We start from the raw sequence: 25,698 nt of genomic DNA on the forward strand, positions 1-25,698 counted from the left end.
AACCTTGCTCTCAGAAATAGTAAAATCCTTAATAATATGCAGAAAATGCATATTACTGGAAACAGTGTAAACAGTTTTCCCAACAAGGGATGCTAATAACTTGGCAACATGTTTAGAAAGTTGATATGTTGGTGTACGACAACAAGAAACAATGGGCCGTAAAGAAATATCAGGTTTATGGATCTTTGGAAGTCCATAAAACTGCGAGAGTCAACAATCTGTCCCATGAAGCTTCCAGAGGACGTTTTTGGTAATCTTATTAGCTAAAAATCAAGAATACACAAGTTTATTAACTTCAGATTTCAGTTTCTCCAACACTTTCACAGGGGAGCCTCTGCACAGTTTCATAAACCTCCTGATCCTGTAATAGCTACTCTTGCAGACAGTCTGCAAGAGTAGCTCAGTGTCTTGTCAATGATATACAGGAATTTTTCTAGCAGGGATAAGGAGGTGATTAACCCCTTATATAAGGCAATGGTCAGGCCACATCTTGAGTACTGTATACAGGTCTGGAGGCCTCATTTTAAGAAGGATGTAGAGCAGTTGGAACGAGTACAGAGAAGGGCAACAAGATTAGTGAATGGAACAAAGGGTTGCTCTTATGAAGAAAGGCTTAAATTTTGCAAATTACAGTGTCTGGAGACTAGGCACCTGCGAGGTGATCTGATTGAGGTGTATAAAGCCTTGAATGGTTTGAGCATGCTCAATGCTGATGGAATTCTTCCTCTTGCTCAGAATAATCATTTGAGAGGGCATAAATTCAAATTGAGAAAAGACAGATGTAGGATAGATGTGCAGAAGTTTGCCTTTAGCCAGTGGTGGTTGTTGTTGTTATTTGGTTTTTAGGAGCATTAGCAACTAAGGCCATATTGCTCCGGGAATATGCGGTGGTCATTCCCTGACCTTTCCACATCCTCCGTATTTGGTGGTGACAGGCTCGAACCCCGGTCTAATCAAGAAGCGGGTGCTACGCACTGCTGCTCCTTCTCACCTGGCTACGGAGGCACCTCTTTAGCCAGTGGGTGGTTGGTGGAACAGACTTCCATCCTTTGTTGTGCAAGTTGATAACCTAAATAAATTTAAGGCTGAGCTGGAGGGGTACTTGGAACAAACGGAGGGGTGAAATGGGAACGTGTTTTTTTTTTTTTTTTTTTTTTGGCTGATGCTGCATAAGCTTGCTTTCTTGCATCATATGCCTCTACTAATGCTAATGCTAATAGATCGAGGGCTTTACGACTATACTCCAACTTGTCCAGGACAACAGTGCGGTGCCTCTTATTTGCAGGCAAGATTACAATAGTGCTGTCTTTTCACAAAGAAGAAAGAGCTTCCCGTTGATATCATCTGAGGTTATTAGTGATAGGCCAGATGTGTTGCAAAATAGAAGCTGTTTTAAAGTGAATTAAGTTAGCAGGCTCTTCAGGTAGCTTGTTGAGAGATGCTTCAACACCCATAGCCAAATGTGCCACGAGTTTACAAGGAAGGACCGCAAACTTAATGCTGAGGGTCAAGAGATCATGTTGCTCCTTAGATAATTGTTTGCTACTCAAGTTCAAAACAAACTGTGAGTTATCTCTCATGTGTGTTCCTAGCAGTATATGCTTCTCATAATAAAGCATTAAATTTATTCTGCTGATGTACACAATACTCTTTATCACATGCATGGCTTGAGAACACAAAACATGAACCACTGTAGAATATATAGGAGGAGGGACCAAACCTCTTAATTCTTGTATGAGCCTGGATTTGTTCATGATCATCCTTTTCAATTCTTGATGAACACTACCAATCCAGATTCCCAACGTTTTCAAACCAAAGGCAAAGCCAAAGCAGGCACACCTTATACGGTCACAGGAGAATGGTTCCTTGAATCTAAACCCCCTGGGAATAATTATGATAGGCTTTACACTGATGTTCAAAACGTAAATGCTGTCTATTACGGGTTTCAGACATAATTGAATTATTTAAGAGCCAGCTAGACATTAAGATTTATATATTGAAAAAGGCAACATTTTAATTTTATACAGTCATTTTAGTGTTTTTATTTTTCAATCCACGAGTTAAAAGCATTTAAACTTTATGGTTGCTGTCTTATAATTTTATTAGAGTTAAACAGTGTGGTTGGAGCAAAAAACGTGCATCATTTTTATATCACAAGATGAAAACTCCTCCAACGGTATTCTCCACCTTGTTGCGGTGGGGAGGGAGTTTGTGTGTCCCGATGACCCGGAGAGCTAAGTCGGCGGTAGCTTAGCTACTGGTAGGGCCTCCCAAGCTGGATAGGTCAAAGCAAGAACTTCTAGAAGAGTGACAGAAAACAGAATGTAGACATAAGAGAGAAATCGAAGTGAAAAAGAATATTATTAATGCTATCAAAGAAAAGCATTTAACATGGTATGGACATGTAAAACAGATGCAAGAAACCAGATATCCAAAGGCTATCCTGGAATGGACACCTCCTGGAAAGAGGAGAAGAGGAAGACCTAGGAGGACATGGATAGATGGAGTACAGGAGTGCATGACAGCCCAAGGTTTAACTGACTAAGACACCTTGAACTGCACTTTATGGCGGGAAAAAATTCCTACCAAAAAATAACTTGTAGGCTGAGGAAACCCACTGTAAATGGAAACATTCTTCTTGATAAGAAGAAGAAAATAAGCTGATAACCTGTAGAATAAGTCGCTATAATCAAGAAATTAAAAAAATAATGAATTACCCATATGATTTTCTTAGTTTTTAAAATTCACTGACAAATTAATTTAAGTAAAGCACACTTAAATATCAAAAAAACATTATTAGACTAATTAAGAAAAACTGACATCTAACACATTTTGGGTCAGGTTAATAAATTTTATACTTTAATAGAAAATAATGTATTAAGAAACTTAAGACTTACTTGATTTGCTAGTCGTAACCTGCTGAGTGTCCTTCTATAATAGCTGAAGTCATTTTGTATGGCAGGATTTGCCATCTGAAGAACAGAAATCATATATTATCATATTATGAATTACAGATATACTATAGAGAGTGTCTGATAAGAAACTTTTATTTTTATTTTGATATAAGTATTGAAACTAAAGAGATATAACAATAGCAATGGTAGTGACAATTACTAATTGTTATTAAATATACAAGATCATGTGCAAATTGCAGTTATAAAAAGATACAAAGTGTCATGTCTTCAAAGTTCAAAAATAGCAATAATCTACGGTATACATGCAATACTGAACCACCAGAACAATTACGAATTATGCAAAGTTGAAGACTATGGGTTCTGTGAGAGATGAAAAGAAATGTGAGAGGTTATCAATATTGTGGATAGAAGAAAATGCTGCAATTTTTCAAAATATGTTCACCACAGTCCAATTCCAAAATCCATACAACAGGTTTGCAAGAGTAGTTGATACAGACTGTGTAATATGCATTCCATCTGAAAAACCTCATGTCTCAGAATTGTTTGGAGGAGCACAGAAGGTGCATGGAGTTTGCTAAATGCATGTTATCACAGAAATAAAATTACTCTAATATGAGGAATAAAATTCCCTGGTTGGACAAAGTAGTATCCTATATTGGTGGATTCATTAATTGCAACAACTCCCATTAGTGGGCATTCCAGATTACGATCCCAAAATGACAGTGGCAAAAAATGCAGTCCAGAGCAAAAGGCATTGTTTTGTTTGGAATAACTACAACACACTTTGTTAGCATGTATCTATGTCGATACTATGAATGATGAATGCCACCTGCTGATGTTTGGCGGTCACATGGCAAACCATTTCATAATGGGGAAAATACTGATGAACTGATGTGAGGTCTACTGATTTGTGCAGGATGGGCTCATCCACATTTTGCACTAACCATCTGTGCAGGACAATCACTTTTCTGGAAGGTGGCTAGGGTGATGTCTACAAGTTGAATGGCCTATCAATCAACTAGAAGAAAAAATCTGAACTGCTTGAGAAATGTAACAGCCAACTTTATGTGAAAATCTATGGAAAACTCAGGTATCTCAAAAGCATTTCATCCATGACAAATCAGATTTTATTTGTCATGGATGAAATGACATTAAATATACTACAAACCATAGCAGAAACTTTTTCTATATACGTTGTACTTTTATAACTAAAAAAATAAAAAAAAGTTATCAAACATCCTGTATAATAATTCCATTAATACAGGAATCCCACACAATTTTTTGCTCAAACCAATAATTTTTATAACTCTGACTATTCCTGCAATGAAGGCAGGAATAGTTTTTAAATTTTGATACACATGTGAATGTTACTAAAGCCTTCTGAGACAAATTAACAGCTCTAAAGTTTATAAGGAGTAACAAAGGCTTAAATCAATATACTAGTCATAACTTTTAGTATTATTAATGGCAAATGATGCAAGAAATGAAGCTTATATAACATCAGTAAAAAAAAAAGCTTCCTATTTCACCTATCCATCCCCTCAAACAGCCTGTCTAGTTTTTATTCAAGTTACCTACTTCCACAACATCAGATGGAAGTTTGTTCCAACAATCAACCATCTGTTGGCTAAAGGCAAACTTCCACACGTGTATTTTAAGCTACTATAAACATCTTCTAGATCTATTTGGATTTTGCCAAGATAAGTAGAGCATTACAACTTTTAATTAACTTAATACAAATATATAAAATAAAAGTAATGATTTTAATTATAGCAGTTCATAACTACTACAGTTTTATATGGGCTGCCATCAGTAGTGTAGTTAGGGTTGTCAACGCCTGTGGGCAACATGCCTTCCTGGCACCTCTGAGTGTGATAATGTAATGTGAATGTGATAGATAATTCTTTCGTTTCAATCAGTTTGTGTCCCTGAAGCTTGGCACCTGGGGAAACTGCCCCCCTCTGCACCCCCATTGCTATGCCTCTGGTTGCAATCCTGAAAAAACTATTTCCAGCTATGAATATTGGAGTAGTAAGCTCTTTAATATGTTAAAAAGCAAGAACTCTGGAAAATAATACCCTTTGGTCATCCACCAAATTAGAAAAACTGTGCAGCATGATTTTTAACTCCATAACACACCTTTCTAGTGTTCTAGGAATCAATTACAATGAGTTGTGCGCCAGGTAAGCTGATGTACATTGCAATGTTCAGTTTGTGTGCTGCAGCTTTTCTGTAAAATCTGATGCTATGCAGCTCCCTATGTATTACTGTGTACTAATATCAGTTCCTGTGGTTTCTCTGAACACTCAATTAATAACATTTGACGAGGACTGATGGAATATATGTACATGCTTCTGATTGTCTTCCAGTCTCTTTTTATCAATTTCTGTGGTGGTCAATTTCCTGGCTGTAGTAACACCGTAATGTTTTCATTTTGTGATTATGTCAGCCACCATCAATCTAGAGCATTGCAGTGTTGCTAAACAAACAGTTTATTGCTAATATGGCATTTCACAATGACCACCCATTGGATGTTGCTAAGCTAAATACTGCCACCTATTAACAGTTTTTATCGATCTACTTACTCATAGTGTGAATCCAGTTGCTTTTATACCTATTATTGACATGTGGATGGTGAGTAGGGGCCATTCTTCCCAAATCCTAGGGATGTATGGATACTTTGGTAACACTGTATGTCAAGTACTATGATTTTTTATATTTGATCATTGAAACTAATATGCTTAAAGCTCAGTGCCCAAGTTTCACTTCCAGTTGGTGAGTGCCCAAGATTCACTTCCATAAGTCATGGTGGGGAGTATACATTGGGTCATTATTTTACGTTTCAAACAAACTGGGATATTGCTCTTCAGTATGTGACTATATTTCCTGAATGCTATCCATCCAAAATTTATTCTTCTCTTGATTTCCAGCCATTTATCATTATTACAGCTAATAACTTGTCCCAGATAAGTATATGACTCCACCTTTTCAATTACTGCTCCTTCAATCATTATGTCCCTTTCTTGGCATACTTGTTCATCATTACTTTTGTTTTAGCCATATTCTTCATAAAATCAATATATGTATATATAAATATACATATAAAAACAAGCAAAAAGCAATGGCTTTTATGGAGGAATGAAAAATATTTCATTCATGCATCCACCAACACTGCCCATTCATTCCTCCAATTGGGAGTTAATTATATTTAGTGCTTCAGCTATAATATACAATATATGGATAGCCTATGTGATATGTATGAAAAAAAAAAAAAAAGAAGAAATAATAATTGTGGGATCTCTGTTCTAATTTTAATGAAATTTGATATTGTTTGACAAATCTTGAAAGAGCCAAATATAAAATTTTATGAAAATCCATCAATCGTAGTTGAGTTATTACACGTGGATGGACAGACATAGACATGGTGAAGACAACAGACACCTTAAGCATATATGGTAACATGCCTAAAAATGGAATCCATTTAGTTTCCTCACATACAAATTATTTGCAAAATATAAATTTTTTTTTTTTTTTTGAAAAAAATGTGCAAAAATTGTTGCATTTTTTATTAAAATAACACAAGGCTGGAAACTAGTGGTTATTGATTTTTATAGTATTATCACAAACCGAAGTATTAAGAATACATGGAATTAGTACATAAGCAGATAGCAGACTACTGAAAGTGTTATTCTCTGCATACTGTCTGAGTTTGCACAGAACAAAACAAGTAAAACTACTTATTTCTCTGTTTAAAGACAATAATACATAGGAAATAATAAATAACACATATGCCATATTTAAGCATATATATACATGTATATTTAGTTATGGCATAGGTATTATTTAGATTTATTTCCTAATAAATTTTCCTGGTATTCTTAACTGAATTTTTTATTATTATTGTTTTTAATAGAAACTGTAAAAAATCGTATTCTAATAGGATTACCAATATAAAAGTTTGCCTTTTATATTAGAACTATCACTTTTTTGCTTTAAAAATATTAATAATTTTTGAAAATGAAAACAATTCTATTTTTTGATTTGAATTACAATTACCACTTACTTTCATATCATCAAAGCTAAGTACAAAGTCCAGAATTTCAGCAAACTGCTTTACTAAAGATTGTTGAGTTTCAAGATGTTCTCTTGGTGTCATTGGTCCTGAGCATAACTCTGACAGGATTCTTGGAACAATCTCTTCTAATTTTGAAAAGCAGAAAAAAAAAAATTCCCCTATAATGATGTACTAAAATAACTGATATCACAGCAAACCTTCACATTTATAGTGGAAAAATCAATGAAAGTATTTAAATTTCAATACATACCAGCACTGCTATGTGCTGATTAGATGTGTCAAACTTTTAAAACTGAAAATTAGTATGGTATGGTCACATTAAACATTAACAAATTAAGTAACAATTCATATATTACAGATATTATGCAATACATGTGTTAAAGACAATCAAAACAAAAACTTTTCACTGGCAGAAAAGTTGTGAGAGTGAATGTTTGAGTTAACAGCTCATCCACAGATATTTTTGACTCAAGCTATGTCTACTGTTGTAGCTCATTAAGATTTTATTGCCACCATATCCTCAGTAGCAGAACTAACCAAAAGTGGAAAGGCCACTTTGCAACTCAGAATTTATGACTTCCAAATCGAAATATCTAAGGCACTACAAATGTATTAACATGCCTGTTAAATAACACACACACACACACACACACACACACACACACACACACACACACACACACACACACACACACACACACACACACACACACACTTTGTAACATGTGGCTGGAATTAATCCATACTTTCAGGATTAATTCAGAACCTGGAAATAATAAAAAAAAGTTTATCTGAACAAGTGTATGATTTTGAAAAATGACTATGGAGCTGTCAATAGTAAAAAATAATAAAAATAAGCAAACATGTACCTAGTATGAATAAGCATTTTACTAGGTACAGGAGGTGGATAAAATAATGGAAACACCTGTGATAGAGTTACAGGTATGCACCAATAGAACATTGGGCCACTGTTTGATTTTAAAACATTCAAATAATTCTTGAACTGGCTTAAGAGGAATATTGGACCACTCTTCATGGAGAAACACTTAAAGCTCCTTGAGTGATGAAGATTGAAGAAATATGCTTCTCACTCTTCTCTCCAAATATGCTCACAGTGGCTCAATAACACTTATGTAAGTATAGTGATTGTGCAGGAGCATGTATCATCTTAAAACACAGCATCCTTCGTGAGAAACAATATTTGAATTATAGTGGATGAACCTGTCACTCAGATGTCAAGGAAATTGGTGCAGCAATTCATCCACTCATGGTGACGACGGAACCAAAAGTATACCAAGATATTGTTGCCCAAACCATAGGTAATGCTCCTCCATGTTTGACGGTCACAAGACAATCAGGATGATGCTCTTCCTTTGGCATTTTCCAAAAAGTAAACTCTTCCTTGGAAAAAGAATGAATGATAATTTGCATGAAAATATGATGTTTCCAATCATCAGGTGTCCAGTTTTTATGCTTCTCACACCGCTGCATCTTCTTTCTTGCATTACCACAAGTAACAAGAGGCTCAGCAATAGCAGCTCTGAAATAAATTTTAGCTTTATTAAGTTCTTGCTGAACTATTTTGCTAGCAACTGGATTGCTGAGACTTAGACTAAGCTTTGAAGTTATTTTTGAGGTAGCAGCTTTATGTTTCTGGGCTAAAATCCATTTCATGGTCCAGTGAACTACAATCTAGTTTCAGTCTCCAGGTCAGCTTCGATTTTCTGTCACAATTTATCCTATCAGATTCTGTTTTTTTATATTTGGTGAATGCTGATATTTTTGATACAGCTGCTCTGGATACATTAAATATATCAACTGTTTAGTTACTGATGCCTCTGCTAACCATGCACCAACAATTTGACCTTTTTGGAATTCGGACATGTTAGTAATTTTCTTCATGTACTTTTTTATATTGCCTCTAAATAAACATCAGCTTTTATCATCTTTCATTCATAATACTACCTCCAAGAAACAAAAACAAACAAAAATAAATAAATAAATAAATAAAAAATAATCATAAATATGTCATACAGCCATTACAAAAACTACATACTTTTATATCAGGCATTTCCATTATTTTGTCCACTCAATGTAAGTGTCCACTTATTTTTATTTATTATTTTTAACCACTGAAAACTCAATTGCCATTTTTTAAAATACAAATAGTGCAGCTCTGTAACAATTCAGAATTGGTCATATTCATATAAAAGTTTTCATTGTTTTCAGGAGTTGAATCAACCCTGAAAGCATGGCCCACATGTTATGAAACACGAAGAGAGAGAGAGAGAGAGAGAGAGTGAGTGTGTGTGTGTGTGTGTGTGTGATAAATCATTTACAGATGTTAAATCAATTATAACAGACACAAGAGACAATGGAAAATAATGTAACAGACACAAGAGACAATGGAAAATAATGTAACAGACACAAGAGACAATGGAAAATAATGTAACAGACACAAGAGACATCATCATATGAGATCAGAGCTAGTTGTGCCTCCTGGGCAAATATGCCCATATGCACATTTTACTAAAATATTAAAAATTTATTTCTATCATTGTACAAAGACAATGTAGCCACTAAAAATTTTGATTAAAAACTCTGATAACAATGATTTACAAACAATCTCGGTCATCAGCCTGTCACCATAGGAAATAAGTTAATATTTTAGCATTAGCATTAGCATTAGTAGAGGCATTTGATGCAAGAAAGCAAGCTTATGCAGCATCAGCCAAAAAAAAAAAAAAAAAACCCACTTCCACTTCACCCCTCTGTTCGTTCAAAATACCTGTCCAGCTGAGCCTTAAACTTATTTAGGCTATCAACTTCCACCACAAGGGATGGCAGTCTGTTCCACCAACCAACCACCCGCTGGCTAAAGGCAAATTTCCGCACATCTATCCTACATCTGTCTTTCCTCAATTTGAATTTATGCCCTCTCAGGTGATTTTTCTGAGCTAGAGGAAGAATCCCATCAGCATTGAGCATGCTTAAACCATTCAAGGCTTTATACACCTCTATCAGATCACCTCGCTGGTGCCTAGTCTCCAGACACTGTAATTTGCAAAACTTAAGCCTTTCTTCGTAAGAGCACCCCTTTGTTCCATTCACTAATCTTGTTGCCCTTCTCTGTACTCGTTCCAGCAGCTCTACATCCTTCTTGAAATGAGGCCTCCAGACCTGTATACAGTACTCTAGGTGTGGCCTGACCATTGCCTTATACAATGGAATAATCACCTCCTTATCCCTGCTGGAAAAATTCCTGTATATCATTGACAATACTCCATGAGCTACTCTTGCAGCCCGTCTGCACTGCTCAGAGAACTTCATATCTATCTGCAAACCACCCCCAAGTCCCTTTCATTCTCTACCACTGTCAGTATTCTCTGTCACTGTCAAAAATCACTGCCAACTTCAATGAGGGAGGTGCCAGAAATGTCTCCACCAAGACTATAAGGCGATCATTAGCCATAATAGGTTATGGGAGCAGCTGACTAGCCAGAGTCCCATTGCTAACACCACGAACCATTACTCTATGCCTCAACTGGGCGAAAGAACATCGGCAATGGACTTTGAATCATTGGAGACAGGCCCCCTGGTCTGATGAGTCCCATTTTCAGTTATTTGAGCAGACAGGGGATTGCATATCTGGCAGAAATTACACTAAGTTATGAATCTCATGTCAACAAGGAACTGTTCAGGCAGGTGAGTGGTTGGTAACGGTCCGGGCTGTGTTCAACTGGCAACATTGGAACCTCTGGTACGTCTAGATACATCTCTGAACGGTCCAGGTTATGTCTATTCTTGCAGACCATCTGCATCCCTTCATGATCATCATGCACCCACAGGGCAATGAACTCTTTGAGCAAGACAATGTGCTGCCCACCAGAGCTGTGGTAACTAAAACATGGTTTGAAGAGTATTCTGTTGTCACTTCAGCCAAGAATAAAGCTGCCTGCTAGCATCCCATTTTTCGTCCCATTTTTCTCATGTATTACTGATCTTGGTAAAACACCTCCCACCATTCCCAACATGCTCCATTTGATGCCTCCTGTGGTCTTCCATCAAAAGGATGTCAGAAGGATTCTGACGAATCTTGATGCTAAGAAAGCTCCAGGTCCCGATGGTATTTCTCCACTTGTTCTCAAAACCTGTGCTCCTGAACTTTACTCCTGTTCTTTGCCATCTTTTTTCACTTTCTTATTCCAAAGGTGTTTTTCCTTCTGCTTGGAAATTTGCTCATATCCAGTCAGTTCCTAAAAAGGGTGACAAATCCCTCCCATCCAATTATCGTCCCATTGCAATTACTTCTACTCTTTCTAAAGTAATGGAGAAATCAATTAACCGCCAACTCTTAAACTACCTAGAAACCTTCTGTCTGATCAACGATTGCCAGTATGGATTCAGTCAGTGTTGATCCACTGGTGATATTCTGGCTTAAATTCAATGGAAAAGTTCGGTGAAACACAAGCAGTTGCTCTTGACATCTCAAAGGCTTTTGATCATGTTTGGCATAAGTCTTCTAAATAAGATTCCATCTTATGGTTAGCCAACTGTTTTTTGTAATTGGTTATCCAATTTTCTCTCTGATCACCCAGTGAGGGTAATGGCTCTCTGTCTTCTAACTTCTCCACTAATGCTGGTGTCTCGCAAGGTTCAGTTCTTTCCTCAACTCTTTTCCTCTTGTATATTAATGACCTTCTTCCATATAGTTTTGCCGATGATAGCACATTGTATTCCACTTTCCATTTTGAGAAACCTTGCCATGCTCAATCAGCTTAAACTTCTCGAATATCCACTACCAATTCCTTAAATGCCGATCTCAGTCTGCTGACGAGGCTAGTGGGAGCCAGACGAGTTCAAAGCTACTAAGTGGATTTTCTTATTTATTGATTTGAAATTGTTTTTCTAAAACTTTTGATTTAAATTTAGTAGTATAGCATTATTTTGTGATTTTCTGATTAATCTGGTGTATTTATTCTTTACTCGGCCTTGTAATTGCAAAAAAGTATCGGTAAGGGTATCAAATCCACGTGTTACAAGTTGCAGCTCCGCTGAACGAGAAGTTTTTTAGCCATATTTAATCGCTTTATTGACCAATTGTTACATAAAATTATTTTCTATAAGTAGCTTATAGACATAGTCAGGATCGTTAGTTTATTCTGAATTGAGACAGCAAGATTTGGAAGTTAATTAATACTTTACTAGTTAATTAAGTGTCCGTAGATTTACTGTTCGTAACTTGCCGACTTTGTTATACGATACGTTATATCCCGAACTAGATAGCGTTAGTAAGTATAGTATATAATATAATATTGTCAATTAATCAGTAAAATCTATTAATTTTGTTAAACTTTATTGTCAATTAAATTGTACTTCTAACTAAATACATATAACGACTTAGATTACAAACGTAACATAATTAATTAATACATAACTTGATACGGAAGTTATATAAACGGAACTCGTAGAAAATACTTGATACTGAAAAATATATATAGCGTTATAACTGTGTTTAGATACAAGTTTAGGGTTATACTTTTGTACGGAAATTGAAATTTTATTAAAATTAAATCAAAATCATGACTAAGACCAGAGCAGCAAAGCAAAAGGCTCAACCTAATGGGTGTGCTGTGGCTCAGAGGAGAACTGAGGGGGGCAGTTGCTCTCTGAATCACAGCCTTTTAAAATGCACTCCTTGCATGATGTTTGTGGAGCAATCACGTACGGGACATGATATTGCCATGGGGGATGTCTTTGTGTGTGTGTGTGCGATGCAAGGAGTGTAACGAAATCAGGCGACAACTCAGCGACCACTCCTATATGAGAGCTTGAAGGACAGGGTGGATGCCCTCGAAGGATCTAAATTGAGGGGGCCCATCAAGCTCTCAGCTGCCCACATCAACGCCAGAGCTTGCACTTGGTCATCAAGCAACACAGCAGCAACCTCCAAGGCAGAATGCGCAGGTCCCACAGGAACTAGTAGTTGTTGGTGACTCTCTTGTCAGGGAAATGGGGAACATGCTTTGTAAAAAGGATAGGTGGAACAGGGCCAGGGTATGTCTGCCAGAGCAAAGGTTGATGACGTTGTAGAGCGGATATCATCTTTTAAAGGCACAAAAGGTGATATAGTTGTACACGTTGGCACTAATGATATTAAGAGTAGGAGACCGGCAGAATTACTTCACAAGTACATGTCACTGTTGAAAAAAAGCTGTGAATTAGGGTTGAATTTCAAAGTGTCTGCAATTCTGCCCAGACATGATAGGAGGGAGTATATGATGAGAGCCTTGTCGATCAATTCGGCCCTGGAAAGATTGTGCAAGGCTCAAGGGGTAGAATTTTTTTTCTGTCTGGTCTGTACTTGTTAACAGGAGAGACTGCTTCTACAGGGATGGGATACACTTAAATAGAAAGGGTGCAAGAATATTTGCTGATGCTATCGAGGCAGTGTTAGGTGGGTCGGAAAACTGCTAGCTTGGGGGGAATACAAGGACTAATAGATCAACAGTAGCCACTGGCAGAGGTGAAAATGATTCTTGCACTGCTTCTGTTGGAATGAGCAGAAGCCTGGAAAACAAGATGCAGGATGTTTCAGAGACTGCTGGGAGTCATTTGGTACAAGTAAGCACATGGGTTGTGTTAGGGTAGCTAAGAATAGGAACAGGTGCATGTATACTTGTGTGTACACCAATGCTAGGAGTTTGGTAAATAAATTTGATGAATTTGAGGTATTGCTCAAAGCATCAAAGGCAGATATTGTTGGGATATCAGAGACGTAGTGTCACACAGATATAAGTAATGCAGAACTGGAATCTGGGGAGTACAACATCTACAGAAAGGATAGACAGGATAGGAAGACAGGAGGGGTTATGCTATTAGTTAAGAAACACATAAAATCCAAGGAAGTGAAGCCAGTTGACATCGCTGGCCAGTGCAGTGTCGAGTCAGTTTGGTGTGACATAAGCATTGGGAGATCAAAATTGAGAGTAGGAGTGTGCTATAGGCCTAATACATGAATTGTTGAGGAGGCTTCCATCCTGCAGTGGGTTGATAATGGCTGCACTTTACTTTATAGGCCTAATGAGTCTGATGAATATAACAAGAAACTGTACAGGGAAATAGTGTGGGCCAGTAAATCAGAGAGTCTTATAATTGGGGATTTTAATTTCCCAGATATTGACTGGAATTTGTGGGTTGGTCACTCACACACTAGCAAGGCTTTTGTGGATTTATTGGATGATTGTTTTCTACATCAGCATGTTTGGGAGACAACTAGAGGGAGTAATACTCTTGATTTGATTATCAGTAGTGATTCTTCATGCATTAAGAATCTGCAGATACAGGAACCACTAGGTGGCAGTGATCACAGTGTGCTGAAGTGGGATTTACTCAAAGAGGTGAATACTGTGGTCTGAGACGGTATTTAAATTTTATACAGTGGGACCAACTGATGATGTTACCAACAGCAAATTCAAAATGGGAAGCCTTCAAAGAACTTATCTTGGAAGCTACTAAGCTTTACATACCAACTAAGAAATATTGTTCAAGGTTTAGGCCTAAATGGATGTCAGATGAACTAATCAGACACATGGCAAAGAAGAAAAATGCATGGGATACATATAAATTAATGGGTGACACAGAAGCCTATGATAGTTATAAGCTGGTCTGTAACCAAGTCACAAAGGAGGTTAGGCAGGCAAAGGCAGATTATGAGAAATCTTTGGCAAAGGATGCAAAGAAAAACAGCAAAGAGTTCTTTACTTATGTAAACTCTAGAAGGAAGGGGATGACTCAGATTGGTCCACTTGATATCGACGGTTCAACTGTTGATGATCCTGCTCAGGTAGCTAACAAACTAAATGAATATTTTGCATCGGCATTCACACATGAGGAGTTATTCAGTGAGGGGAATGCCAGAGGTGTATTCAACTCTGGTAGTAAGCTAGATAATCTTGTAATAACTGAGAGTAAATTGGAGGAGAAATTGTTGAAGATAAACACAAGAAAGGCACCTTGGGTGGATGGGATTTATCCAGTTATATTAAAGGAGGCAGCAAAGGAAGTAAGCAAACCCTTAGCCATAATTATGAGAGCTTCCGTGGACTCAGGGGAGGTACCCATAGACTGGAGATGTGCAAATGTGAATCCAATTCAAAAAGGAGGATCCAAAGGCAACACAAGTAATTTGAGACCTGTTAGTTTAACTTCTGTTCCAGGAAAATTAATGGAAGCACTGATTAAAGAAGCACTGCAGGATCATCTAGACAAGACTTCAGTTATAGCTCGGACACAGCATGGTTTTGTTAAGTGGAAGTGTTGCCTGACCAATTTGATTGGATACAATGATGAAGTCACAAAAGAGCTGGATGCAGGGAATAACTTTGATATAGTAGTAGTAGTAGTAGTAGTAGTAGTAGTGGCACATGATGCAAGAAAGCAAGTGTAGGAGCTTATGCAGCATCAGCCAAAAAAAAAAAAAAAAAAAAAATCATCACACCATTCCCTCCAAATGCCTGTCCAGTTCCTCCTTAAATTTATTTAACCTATCAACTTCCACAACGACAGATGGAAGTTTGTTCCAGCAATTAACCACCCGCTGGCTAAAGGCAAATTTCCGCACATCTATTCTACATCTATCCTTTCTTAATTTGAACTTATGTCCCCGTAGGTTCGTAATCTGAACAAGTGGAAGGATCCCATCAGAATTCAGCGTGCTCAACCCATTCAAGGCCTTATAGACCTCAATCAGATCACCGCGCAGGTGCCTAGTCTCCAGCCACTGCAATTTGCAGAACTTAAGCCTCTCTTGGTAAGAGAATCCCTTCATTCCACTCACCAATCGTGTTGCTCTTCTCTGTACACGCTCAAGCAAATCTACATCCTTCCTAAAATGAGGCCTCCAGACTTGTACGCAATACTCAAGGCGTGGCCTGACCATTGCCTTATACAGAGGGACAATCACCTCCTTTTCCCTGCTAGCAAAATTCCTATATATCATTGACAAAACCCCATGACCTGCCCTAGCAGCCTGTCTGCATTGCTCAGAAAACTTCATATCTGACTGCACAATTACTCCCAGGTCTTTTTCATTTTCTACCACCTTAAGTGTAGTACCACACAGTTGGTACGTTTCTCTGGGGTTACTTCTACCCATATGCAGTACTTTGCATTTGTCAAGGTTGAACTTCAGTTGCCACTTCTTAGCCCATCTGCCCAAATTATCTAGATCCTGTTGCAGTAGCACACTGCCATTACTGTCATTAACAACCCTGCCAACCTTTGTGTCATCTGCAAACTTCGACATTAAGCCTGATATACCTTCATCAATATCATTGATAAATACACAAAACAACAGTGGACCCAACACCGAACCCTGTGGGACTCCACTAATAACATTAGTCCACGAAGAGCAGCACCCATTGATTACCACCCTCTGTCTTCTCCCACTTAACCATCCTTTTATCCATTGTAGCAACTTACCCTTAATACCATTGTGCTCCAATTTGTACAGTAGTCTTCCATGCGCAACAGTGTCAAAAGCTTTCCTGAAATCCAAGTATATGATATCAAAATTATTTTTCGCATCCAGTTCCTTTGTGACCACATCATAATAACCAATCAAATTTGTCAGACAAGACTTTCCCTTAACAAACCCATGCTGTGTTTGAATTATTGCTGCAGTCTTGTCTAGATGATCCTGCAATGCATCTTTAACCAGTGACTCCATTATTTTACCCGGAACAGAAGTTAAACTAACTGGTCTGTAATTACTCTTTCTAAGATCCAAGTATATTATATACTTGGATCTTAGAAAGGCTTTTGACACTGTTGCACATGGAAGACTGCTGCACAAATTGGAGCAGTGTGGCATTAGTGCCAAATTTTTGCTATGGATAAAGGGATGGTTGAGTGGCAGAAGGCAGAGTGGTAATTAATGGACACTGCTCATCATGGACTAATGTTATTAGTGGAGTCCCTCAGGGTTTAGTGTTGGGTCCATTATTGTTTTCTGTATTTATAAATAATATTGATGATGGTATATCAAGCTTAATGTCCAAGTTTGCAGACGATACAAAAGTTGGCAGGGTTGTTAAGGACACTACTCACGCTATGCTGCTTCAACAGGATCTGGAAAGGTTGAGCAGATGAACTGAGAGGTAGCAAATGAAGTTTAACATTGACAAACGTAAAGTACTACATATGGTAAACAGCAACCCCAGAGCAACGTATCAACTCTGTGGTACTATGCTGACAGTGGTAGAGAATGAAAAGGATCTGGGGGTTATTGTGCAGGCAGATATGAAGTTCTCTGACAGTGCAGACAGGCTGCAAGAGTAGCTCATGGTATCTTATCAATGATATACAGGAATTTTTCTAGCAGGAATAAGGAGGTGATTATTCCCTTATATAAGGCAAGCAATGGTCAGGCCACACCTTGAGTACTGTATACAGGTCTGGAGGCCTCATTTTAAGAAGGATGTAGAGCTGCTGGAACGAGTACAGAGAAGGGCAACAAGATTAGTGAATGGAACAAAGGGTTGCTCTTACGAAGAAAGGCTTAAGTTTTGCAAATTACAGTGTCTGGAGACTAGGCACCGGCGAGGTGATCTGATAGAGGTGTATAAAACTTTGAACGGTTTGAGCATGCTCAATGCTGATGGGATTCTGCCTCTTGCTCAGAATAATCACCTGAGAGGGCATAAATTCAAATGGAGGAAAGACAGATGTAGGATAGATGTGCGGAAATTTGCCTTTAGCCAGCAGGTAGTTGGTTGGTGGAACAGACTTCCATCCCTTGTTGTGGAAGTTGATAGCCTAAATAAAATTAAGACTCAGCTGGACAGGTATTTTGAGCGAACAGAGGGGTGAAATGGAAGTGTTTTTTTTTTTTTTTGGCTGATGCTGCATAAGCTTGCTTTCTTGTATCATATGCCTCTACTAATGCTAATCTCCAGATAATTCTCCAGTGGGGCAAAGACAACTTAGTTGATTTCAATCCTTCTAAAACTCAGTCTTGTCTTTTATCTCGCAAAAAGGATTCTTCTGCTCCTATGCTTATCTTTGGTGACACTCCGATTTCTAGGCAAAATGATATATCTCTTTTGGGGATTACCCTGACTTCTAATCTCTCTTGGCACAAGCACATTACAAATATTGCTTCTTCTGCATCTAAAAAACTTGGTTTTCTCTTTCGCTCTTGGCATTCTTCCAAACAGCTGCTCACTCTGTACAAATCGCAAATTTGCCCTTCTTCTTCTTCTTTGGTCCTTAGCTGGCAGCTGGGGGAGGCGGTTGGCCACGCAACCAGTATGCTGCTGTAGGTGCCGCAGGGTTTCGGACTTGCTCTGTGATGTTCTTCCATACCTTACGATCCATGGCTTCAGTCCTGGCCTGGTTAAGGTCGAGACGTCGGCTCTTCAAGTCATCTTCCACTTGCTTGGCCCACGTTTTCCTAGGCGCGGTCCGTTGGATGCTCCATTGGGTGGGTCGTTGTCTCCAAAGGAGTGTGGATGGTATTCTGTTCGTGCCCATTCTACATACGTGGCCAAACCATCTGAGCCTTCGCTTCTGGATTTGGTCGGCAATGGTTGGTTGCTGTTGGCATCTGGCGCGGATGGTATCATTAGTGATGCGGTCGCGAAGAGAGATGCCCAAGATCTGCCGCAGGCATCGCATTTGGAATACCTCAAGTTTGTTCAAATCTAACTTGAGACAAATCCATGTTTCCGATCCGTAAAGAAGAATGGGCAGGATCAAAGTCCGGAAGAGTCGGATTTTAGTCTTTGTGGAAATGTTGGTCCTCTTCCACAGACACCATTTGAGCGAGGCGAACGCAGTGGCCGCCTGTCCAATTCTGCTGTGGATTTCCATGGTGGATGCAACTTTCTTCTCCTGGACCAGCGACCCAAGATATTTAAAGTCCTGCACTTGCTCGATCTGGACGCCTTCGAGATAGATGGTGGCTTGCGACCCATCTGTTGTCAGGGCCTTTGTCTTACCAGCATTGATCTTCAAACCGTATGGCCGGGCAATGCGGGCAATGTCGTAGAGGATGTCCGTGGCTTCAGCGTCGTTACCGGCAAGGATAGCACTATCATCAGCAAACATCAGGTCAGTCACATAGTGATCCTTGTCATATTGTATGCCCTGTCTGTTTCTGAATGCTTGCCTCATAATGGCGTCAACCATGATGTTGAAAAGCAACGGGGAGGCTACATCCCCTTGGCGGACTCCAGTTTGGATGGTAAATTCCTCTGATAAATCGTTCTCGACGCGCACCTGGCTGGTTAAACCGTTGTATGCAGTTTGGAGGAGTGTGATGACTTTTCGAGGTACATGTTCAACCTCTAGTAGTTTCCATAAGGCAGGCCGGTGGACACAGTCGAAAGCAGACTTAAAGTCAATGAAAACAATGACAGTTCGCTGTCCACACCGGATCCTCTCCTCCATCAGCTGACGAATGGCAAAGATTTGATCACAGCATCCTCGCCCGGGTCTAAATCCTGCCTGTTCTTCTCGACTGGTTTGCTCGCGATGTTTTTGCAGTCTTGACTGGATGATCTTCATAAAGACCTTTCCGATGATGGAAAGGAGGCTGATGCCACGGTAGTTCTTGCAGTCCCGGTTATCACCTTTCTTGTGGATCGGTACGATAATGGCTTTCCTCCATGTTAACGGAATTTGTTCAGTGCACCAGATGGTTTTGAGGAGTGAGTGTAGTCGGCGAAGCAGTACATCTCCCCCGGAATACTGTTCCCAGATGGGCAGTGCCCCCAAAACCTCTCTCTCAGGCTTCTAGATTCCATTCAGAAGAGGGCAGTTAGGTTAATTAATGACCCCTCTCTAACTGAGTCTCTCCACTCACTGTCTCATAGACGTACTGTCTCTGCTGCATGCCTTTTCTACAGATACTTCCATGGGCACTGTTCTTCTGAATTAGCTTCTATAATTCTCTCTCTCAAAACAGTCCGAACATGTGCTGCTACCAACCAACATCCATTTACTGTCCAAATTCAAACTCACAGGACCAACTTTTCATCTTCCTTGTTTATTCGTTCAAGTGCCGTTTTCTGGAACAACCTTCCTTCATACATTTCTGAAAATCACAGTCTACAGAAGTTCAAGTCTAATGTCAACAAATATCTTTCGTCTTCTCAACCTCCTACCGAAGCACGGTACTAAGTACTATAGGTTCTAATACCTCTCGTGTTTGGGGTTTTCATAAAAAAAAAAATAATAATAACAAAATTCCGCAGATTTTACCACCATGGAATGGCCTTCCTGTTCATGGACACAGAACCCCGTGGAGCATCTTTGGGATGCTGTGGAAAGGTCTGTTCAAGCTTTGGGTCCTCCACCCAGGAATGTGATGGAATTATGGACAGCGTTGCAGCAAGCATTGACGGAAATGCCTGTGGAACACCTTCGTGAACTAGTGGACTCAATTCCTCACTGTGTGAATACTCTTATCCAGGCGAAAGATGGACCTACCCATTACTAGGTAGGTATACCATGATTTCTATCCACTTAGTGTACAGTAGTAGTGTGAACAGCAGTGATTTAATTGTACAGGTCAACCATCACTAATCCGGCAGCACTGGGACCTGCAGGGTGCCGGTTCACCGGTGGTTATTTTAGCAAATATATTTTACCCAGCAGCTAACCACCTCCTTCCATCTTTAACACGTTGACTGCCAAGCTAGTTAAAGAAAAAGAATTCCCCAGAAGCCAAAAAATATTTAGCAAATAATTTGATTAGTAATTCTAAAATAAATATTGTAATGTCAGTGTTGTCGTTTATTTTCGCTTAAAATATATAAAAAAAAGAGACTTTTTTTATGTCGCATATATATGGCTGATGTGGCCCAGTAGGTTACTTTATTTCTTGAGAAGCTGTGTCAGCCACATATGTGTGATGCTATTACGGCATACATATGAAGGTCATTTGTGATTAGTTTATTGCACGCATGGCGAGCGCTGCAATAAAACTAATTACGATAAAATAAACTCAAACATTGCAATAAGTTTGTCAGTATTATTATTATTAGCCACATGGTGCAAGAAAGCCTGAGGCTTATACTGCACCAGCCAAAAAAATATTTTTTTTTAACCCTGAGAGAGAGAGAGAGAGAGAGAGAGAGAACAAGGGTCAGAAGTAAAAGGGAATCACCAAGAAAAAGAAGAATGATGATATCCAGCTCAGGACCCTGGGTGTGCCAAGCCCATACTCACCAGATGTGAGCCCCTGGGGTCATTTATGTAATTAAATCCATACTGGTGGGCAGATTCACCCACTCTAACTATTACAAATATCATGGTCTAACTGATTACATACTATAACTACTGAACTGGAATCTCATTTTGACCTTAGTAATCAACCTACACGGCATTTTGCAACCCATTATCTCACGCAGCTTGTTCACAGAATCTAGCATGCCTCCGAGTAAAGTGAAGTAACGTGTGGAGGGAATGGTTGAGTCAATTTTTTTTAAATTTTTTTTGGCTGATGCTACACAAGCCCACATACCCACTCCCCCGCATCACATGCCTCTATTACTACTTCGTGTTGTAGAATGTTAGTTATTTGGTTTTTAGGAGCATTAGCAACTGAGGCCATATTGCTCCGGGATATGCGGTGGTCATTCACTGACCTTTCCGCATCCTCCGTATTTGGTGGTGATGGGCTTGAACCTCGCGTGTTGTAGAAGTATATTAAATGAACAATCATAGTACAAATCTTAACATTTATAACACGTATTCTCAATCACTGAATATGCTCTACTTCTCAAAAAACATTTATTACTACATTAAATCATTACAATAGTACCTTAAATCGTTAGGTCAACTTGTATATTTTCATCGCAGAGTACTAATACATCTACTATGTGGTTTTCATAACTTTGGATTACGTGTGAATATGGGTGGGTCCCAGGTAGAGGTTAAAGGTGCTGAAGCCCTTCTGATCTGAATAATGTGGATTTGTTTTGCTGTTACACGATATTAAAAGCTTAATTGATGATTTCCTGAAACACTACTTTAGTTCATAACGGCTTTTAATCCACTTCTCTTATAAAATTCTAGCATAGCCCTTGCGCTGAGCCTCAATTTAGTGGTATTGTTAGAGATTTTGTGAAAACAAGTTCATTAGCGCGCTATATTATCCATCATATTGTGTTGTGTTTTTCCGCAAGTTTGTATAAGTGTGTTGTAAAAAAAAAAAAAAAAAAAAATCTAAAAAGGAATGGCTAAAAGAAAATTATTAAGATAAGAGGAACTGAGAGAAATTGCTGGAATTTACAATTAAGCAGAGTCAAACTTCTCACAGACACACTGCTGTCGAGTTTTTTTAGAAGTTCAACTTTATCTGTTATGGATAATGTATGGTGTTTGTGCTTTACACTACTGAGAGGCACTTCCTTTATGCACTGGAACCACGGCTGGGGCTAAATGTGAGCAGGTTATAAAAATAAATGTAGAAAAACAAGTGGGAATGGTTTCCCAGTGTTTACGACCATGCCAACAGCTGATGCTGCAACCAGCACCACCAAAACAGTAGCGACAAGTAATTTGAAATTACGTTCGCGAAAATTATGTCCGAATTAGCAGTGGAACCGGATTACCGGTGGCCGGATTAGTGATGGTCGACCTGTATCTCATATTGTGACCACCTTCACAAGCCTTGAAACGGTACCATTCGGTTGGTAGTATATATACTGAGAATAAGTAACAATAGACTTCTCCATTGGTGAAGCGTTACTTATTCGACATAGTGCAATACATGGTAACTTGTTGTGAAGGTAGTCACAATATGATATACAATTAAATTGATGCTATTCACACTACTACTATAGTTTGCTATTACAAACGAAGGATTATGTATTTACACTGATAGTTCTATAATAAATTGCAAGTTCATAGCATATTATGCCTTGTGCATTTATTTCTTAGTAGTAATATTACTATGTAAACCTTTTTGCATCTCTCATATTGTGGAGTTATACTTCATAACTGGGTTCGCATGATTGCAACACCGAGTACCTACCTGCCCACTGATTATAGGCCAACAAGCCTGAAAACAATGCCTGGGTGGTGATATCCACTGAGAATAAGTAATAATAGTCTCTGCATTGGTGAAGCATTACTTATTCAAGGTAGTGGAATACATGGTAACTCTTTCTAAAGGCAGTCACAACATGAGATATAATTAAATCAATGCTATTCACACTACTACTGTAGTTTGCTATTAGAAACAAAGGATTGTGTATTTACACTGATAGTTCTATAGTAAATTATACTATAATAAATAAAAACAACAACAGGAAACAGTAATTACAAGTAATACAACAACATGAATTAGAATTACTTACCCAATCTCTTTGAAAACTCATAAAACTGTCTTAGTATAGAAACTAAAGGTAGTACAGCCTCCCAAGCCCTTTCTTGATGAAATTCACTGTTTGGCTTAGCTATTGCCTATAAAAAATAAAATAAAGTAACATTGGGGATTTGATTTTCCACTAACTTTTAAAATTCTACAAATTTGTTCTGAGATATGCTGCCATTATCAATAATTGCCTGTAATCCTTTAATAGTTTGAAAGCTGTCCTGAGGTTGAAGTGATATATTTCATAGGAATACTGCTTCAAGAAGAGAAAGGCATCCCCCCACTCACAATTTATGCATGAATAAGTAATGCTTCACCACTAGGTGATATAATAAAACCAGATTCAATCAGTGAAATTCCATATGACTTGAAAACTTGACTGAACTGTACGATAAGCTGGTCTGTAACCAAGTCACAAAGGAGATTAGGCAGGCAAAGGCAGATTATGAGAAATCCTTGGCATCTGCTTGGTAACCAGGCACCTTGGCGGGAGGGGCTACATTTAGGTGTATATGGCTCGGAGGAGGAGGACAATAAAATGAATGAAGGTAAACTGTTATATATGATTCTGCAACTAGGAGTTATAAATTCAAATTATGGGGAAAGAAATTTATATTGAATTGTAGAAACTTTTCTTTTAGCCAGTAAGTTATTAATTGCTGGAATAAGTTACCTCATCAAATAAGAACATAATGCAGCTGAGGTTGACAGCTTGTGGAAATTCAATGATCAGTTGGATATTTACTTGTGCAAGGAGGCAAACACATAGGTTATTTATTTTCTTTTTTATTTATTTTTGGATAATGCAGCAACAGCTTGTGGCTTTCTTGCATTATATCGGCTAATACTAATACTATTATCTAACTTGATAAAGAAGTGGGATACTAGTTCAATGCAGACATTAAAATATTTGAGAAAAGAGTGCTATTTTTGCATCATATTCTTGTGTTTTTACTCTCTGGGACATTGTCATTCCTCCAGTAATAGTAACAGAGCTCGAGCTTATTTAGCAATGACATTGTTATCCACAAATTAATCTAAAGTTACTAATCATTTTTATTAAACTTCCCACCCAGGACTGTGCAATGGTATCTGGGAGCATGACTGGTTTTGCAGCTCTTATCATGTACTATTTTGTGATTCCGCACTGCCAAGTATAGTGATTTTATATTTGAATTTCTCAGAGCAGAGCACAAAAAAAATTCATCCATTACAAGCATTCTTTTCTAACCTGTGATGGAAATGCTGAAAATGTAAGTAAATTTATTATTCCAGTTTTCATTAGTTTAGATGATGGACCATTCACAAACAGAGGTGGACTGGCCATAAGACTTACCGGGAAACCCCGGTGGGCCGGAAGCTGGAAACCGATGTGCAATTGCATGGCCATAAACACTGTTGTGAGGCAGCTAAAATTTTTCCCGGGTAAGAATTTTTGACCCAGTCTGCCTTTGTTCACAAATGTTGAATGATTCATGATGTCTGTGATAGTCAAAAGGTTGTCCAGTTTTGATAATAATGTTACTCATTGCTGTAGATTTCTTATTCTTATTTTTACTGTTCTTTGCATATTGTTACAACTTGACAGAGCGATCTGTAATTTTGTTACTCTGGTGTCAGTAATTTTTTTTTTTTTTTTTTTTTGAAAACCTATTGCTGGATCATTTACAGATTATAGAAAGATGTAATATGAATTTCAAAAAGTTATTTTTTGTGTCCTCGCCTTGTTTCCCCTTTTTCGCACAGTAAATGATGAATGTGCACCTCTGAACAGAGAAGTGTGCATTTATTTGCTTTATTTGCGTAATGCAATGCCAACTTTGTAGTGATTCTGTAATAAGTGATTTTATAAATGAATTTCCTCTTTATGCTCCACGCAACCACATGGTCAGAGAAGTTCACAAGATAGGAGAATAGAAGAAACAGCACTATATTTAACAGGCATGGGTGCCAGCAGAATATTTTGAAAGGTGGTGTATGCGGAAATAAATTTTTTGCTCACCAAATTTTCAAATACATGTAATATTTAAATTGTCAAATTTGACTGATTTACGTGTACAGCTGAGCCAAGATTTCATGATTGGTGGGAGAAAGGACTTTTATTTTGAAAGAAAGAATTTGTATTGTTTTAACGTTTCAATAAATTAATGAAAATATTAAAAATTGTGTATTACTTCGAAATCCAAAGGTGATGCATTTGCACCCTGCTGCTGGCATCCATGATCATAGGCTTGAATCCCGGTCACCCAAGGTATGTGTACTTATGCACCCTCGCACTTGATCACTCGACTTCGACAGTCTTTATGTAAGCATATTTATAA

At 38.2% G+C, this 25,698-nt stretch overlaps 1 protein-coding gene across 1 annotated transcript in view; it reads right to left on the minus strand.

The window, feature by feature from the left end:
- The window catches only part of LOC150087524 (CYFIP-related Rac1 interactor B-like), an 89,943-nt gene that overhangs the window by 30,511 nt on the left and 33,734 nt on the right, over window positions 1–25,698 (minus strand). Inside the window, exons 3-5 of the mRNA XM_090372514.1 lie at window positions 23,361–23,466; window positions 6,979–7,115; window positions 2,898–2,972 (exon numbers count right to left, since the gene is read on the minus strand). Of these exons, the coding sequence (XP_090228640.1) occupies window positions 2,898–2,972; window positions 6,979–7,115; window positions 23,361–23,466 (318 nt within the window). The remainder of the gene's footprint in view (window positions 1–2,897; window positions 2,973–6,978; window positions 7,116–23,360; window positions 23,467–25,698) is intronic.

Source organism: Mastigoproctus giganteus, chromosome 4 (assembly GCF_048544385.1).
Source record: "Mastigoproctus giganteus isolate SK-2022 chromosome 4, ASM4854438v1, whole genome shotgun sequence".
Classification (NCBI taxonomy): Eukaryota; Metazoa; Arthropoda; class Arachnida; order Uropygi; family Thelyphonidae; genus Mastigoproctus; species Mastigoproctus giganteus.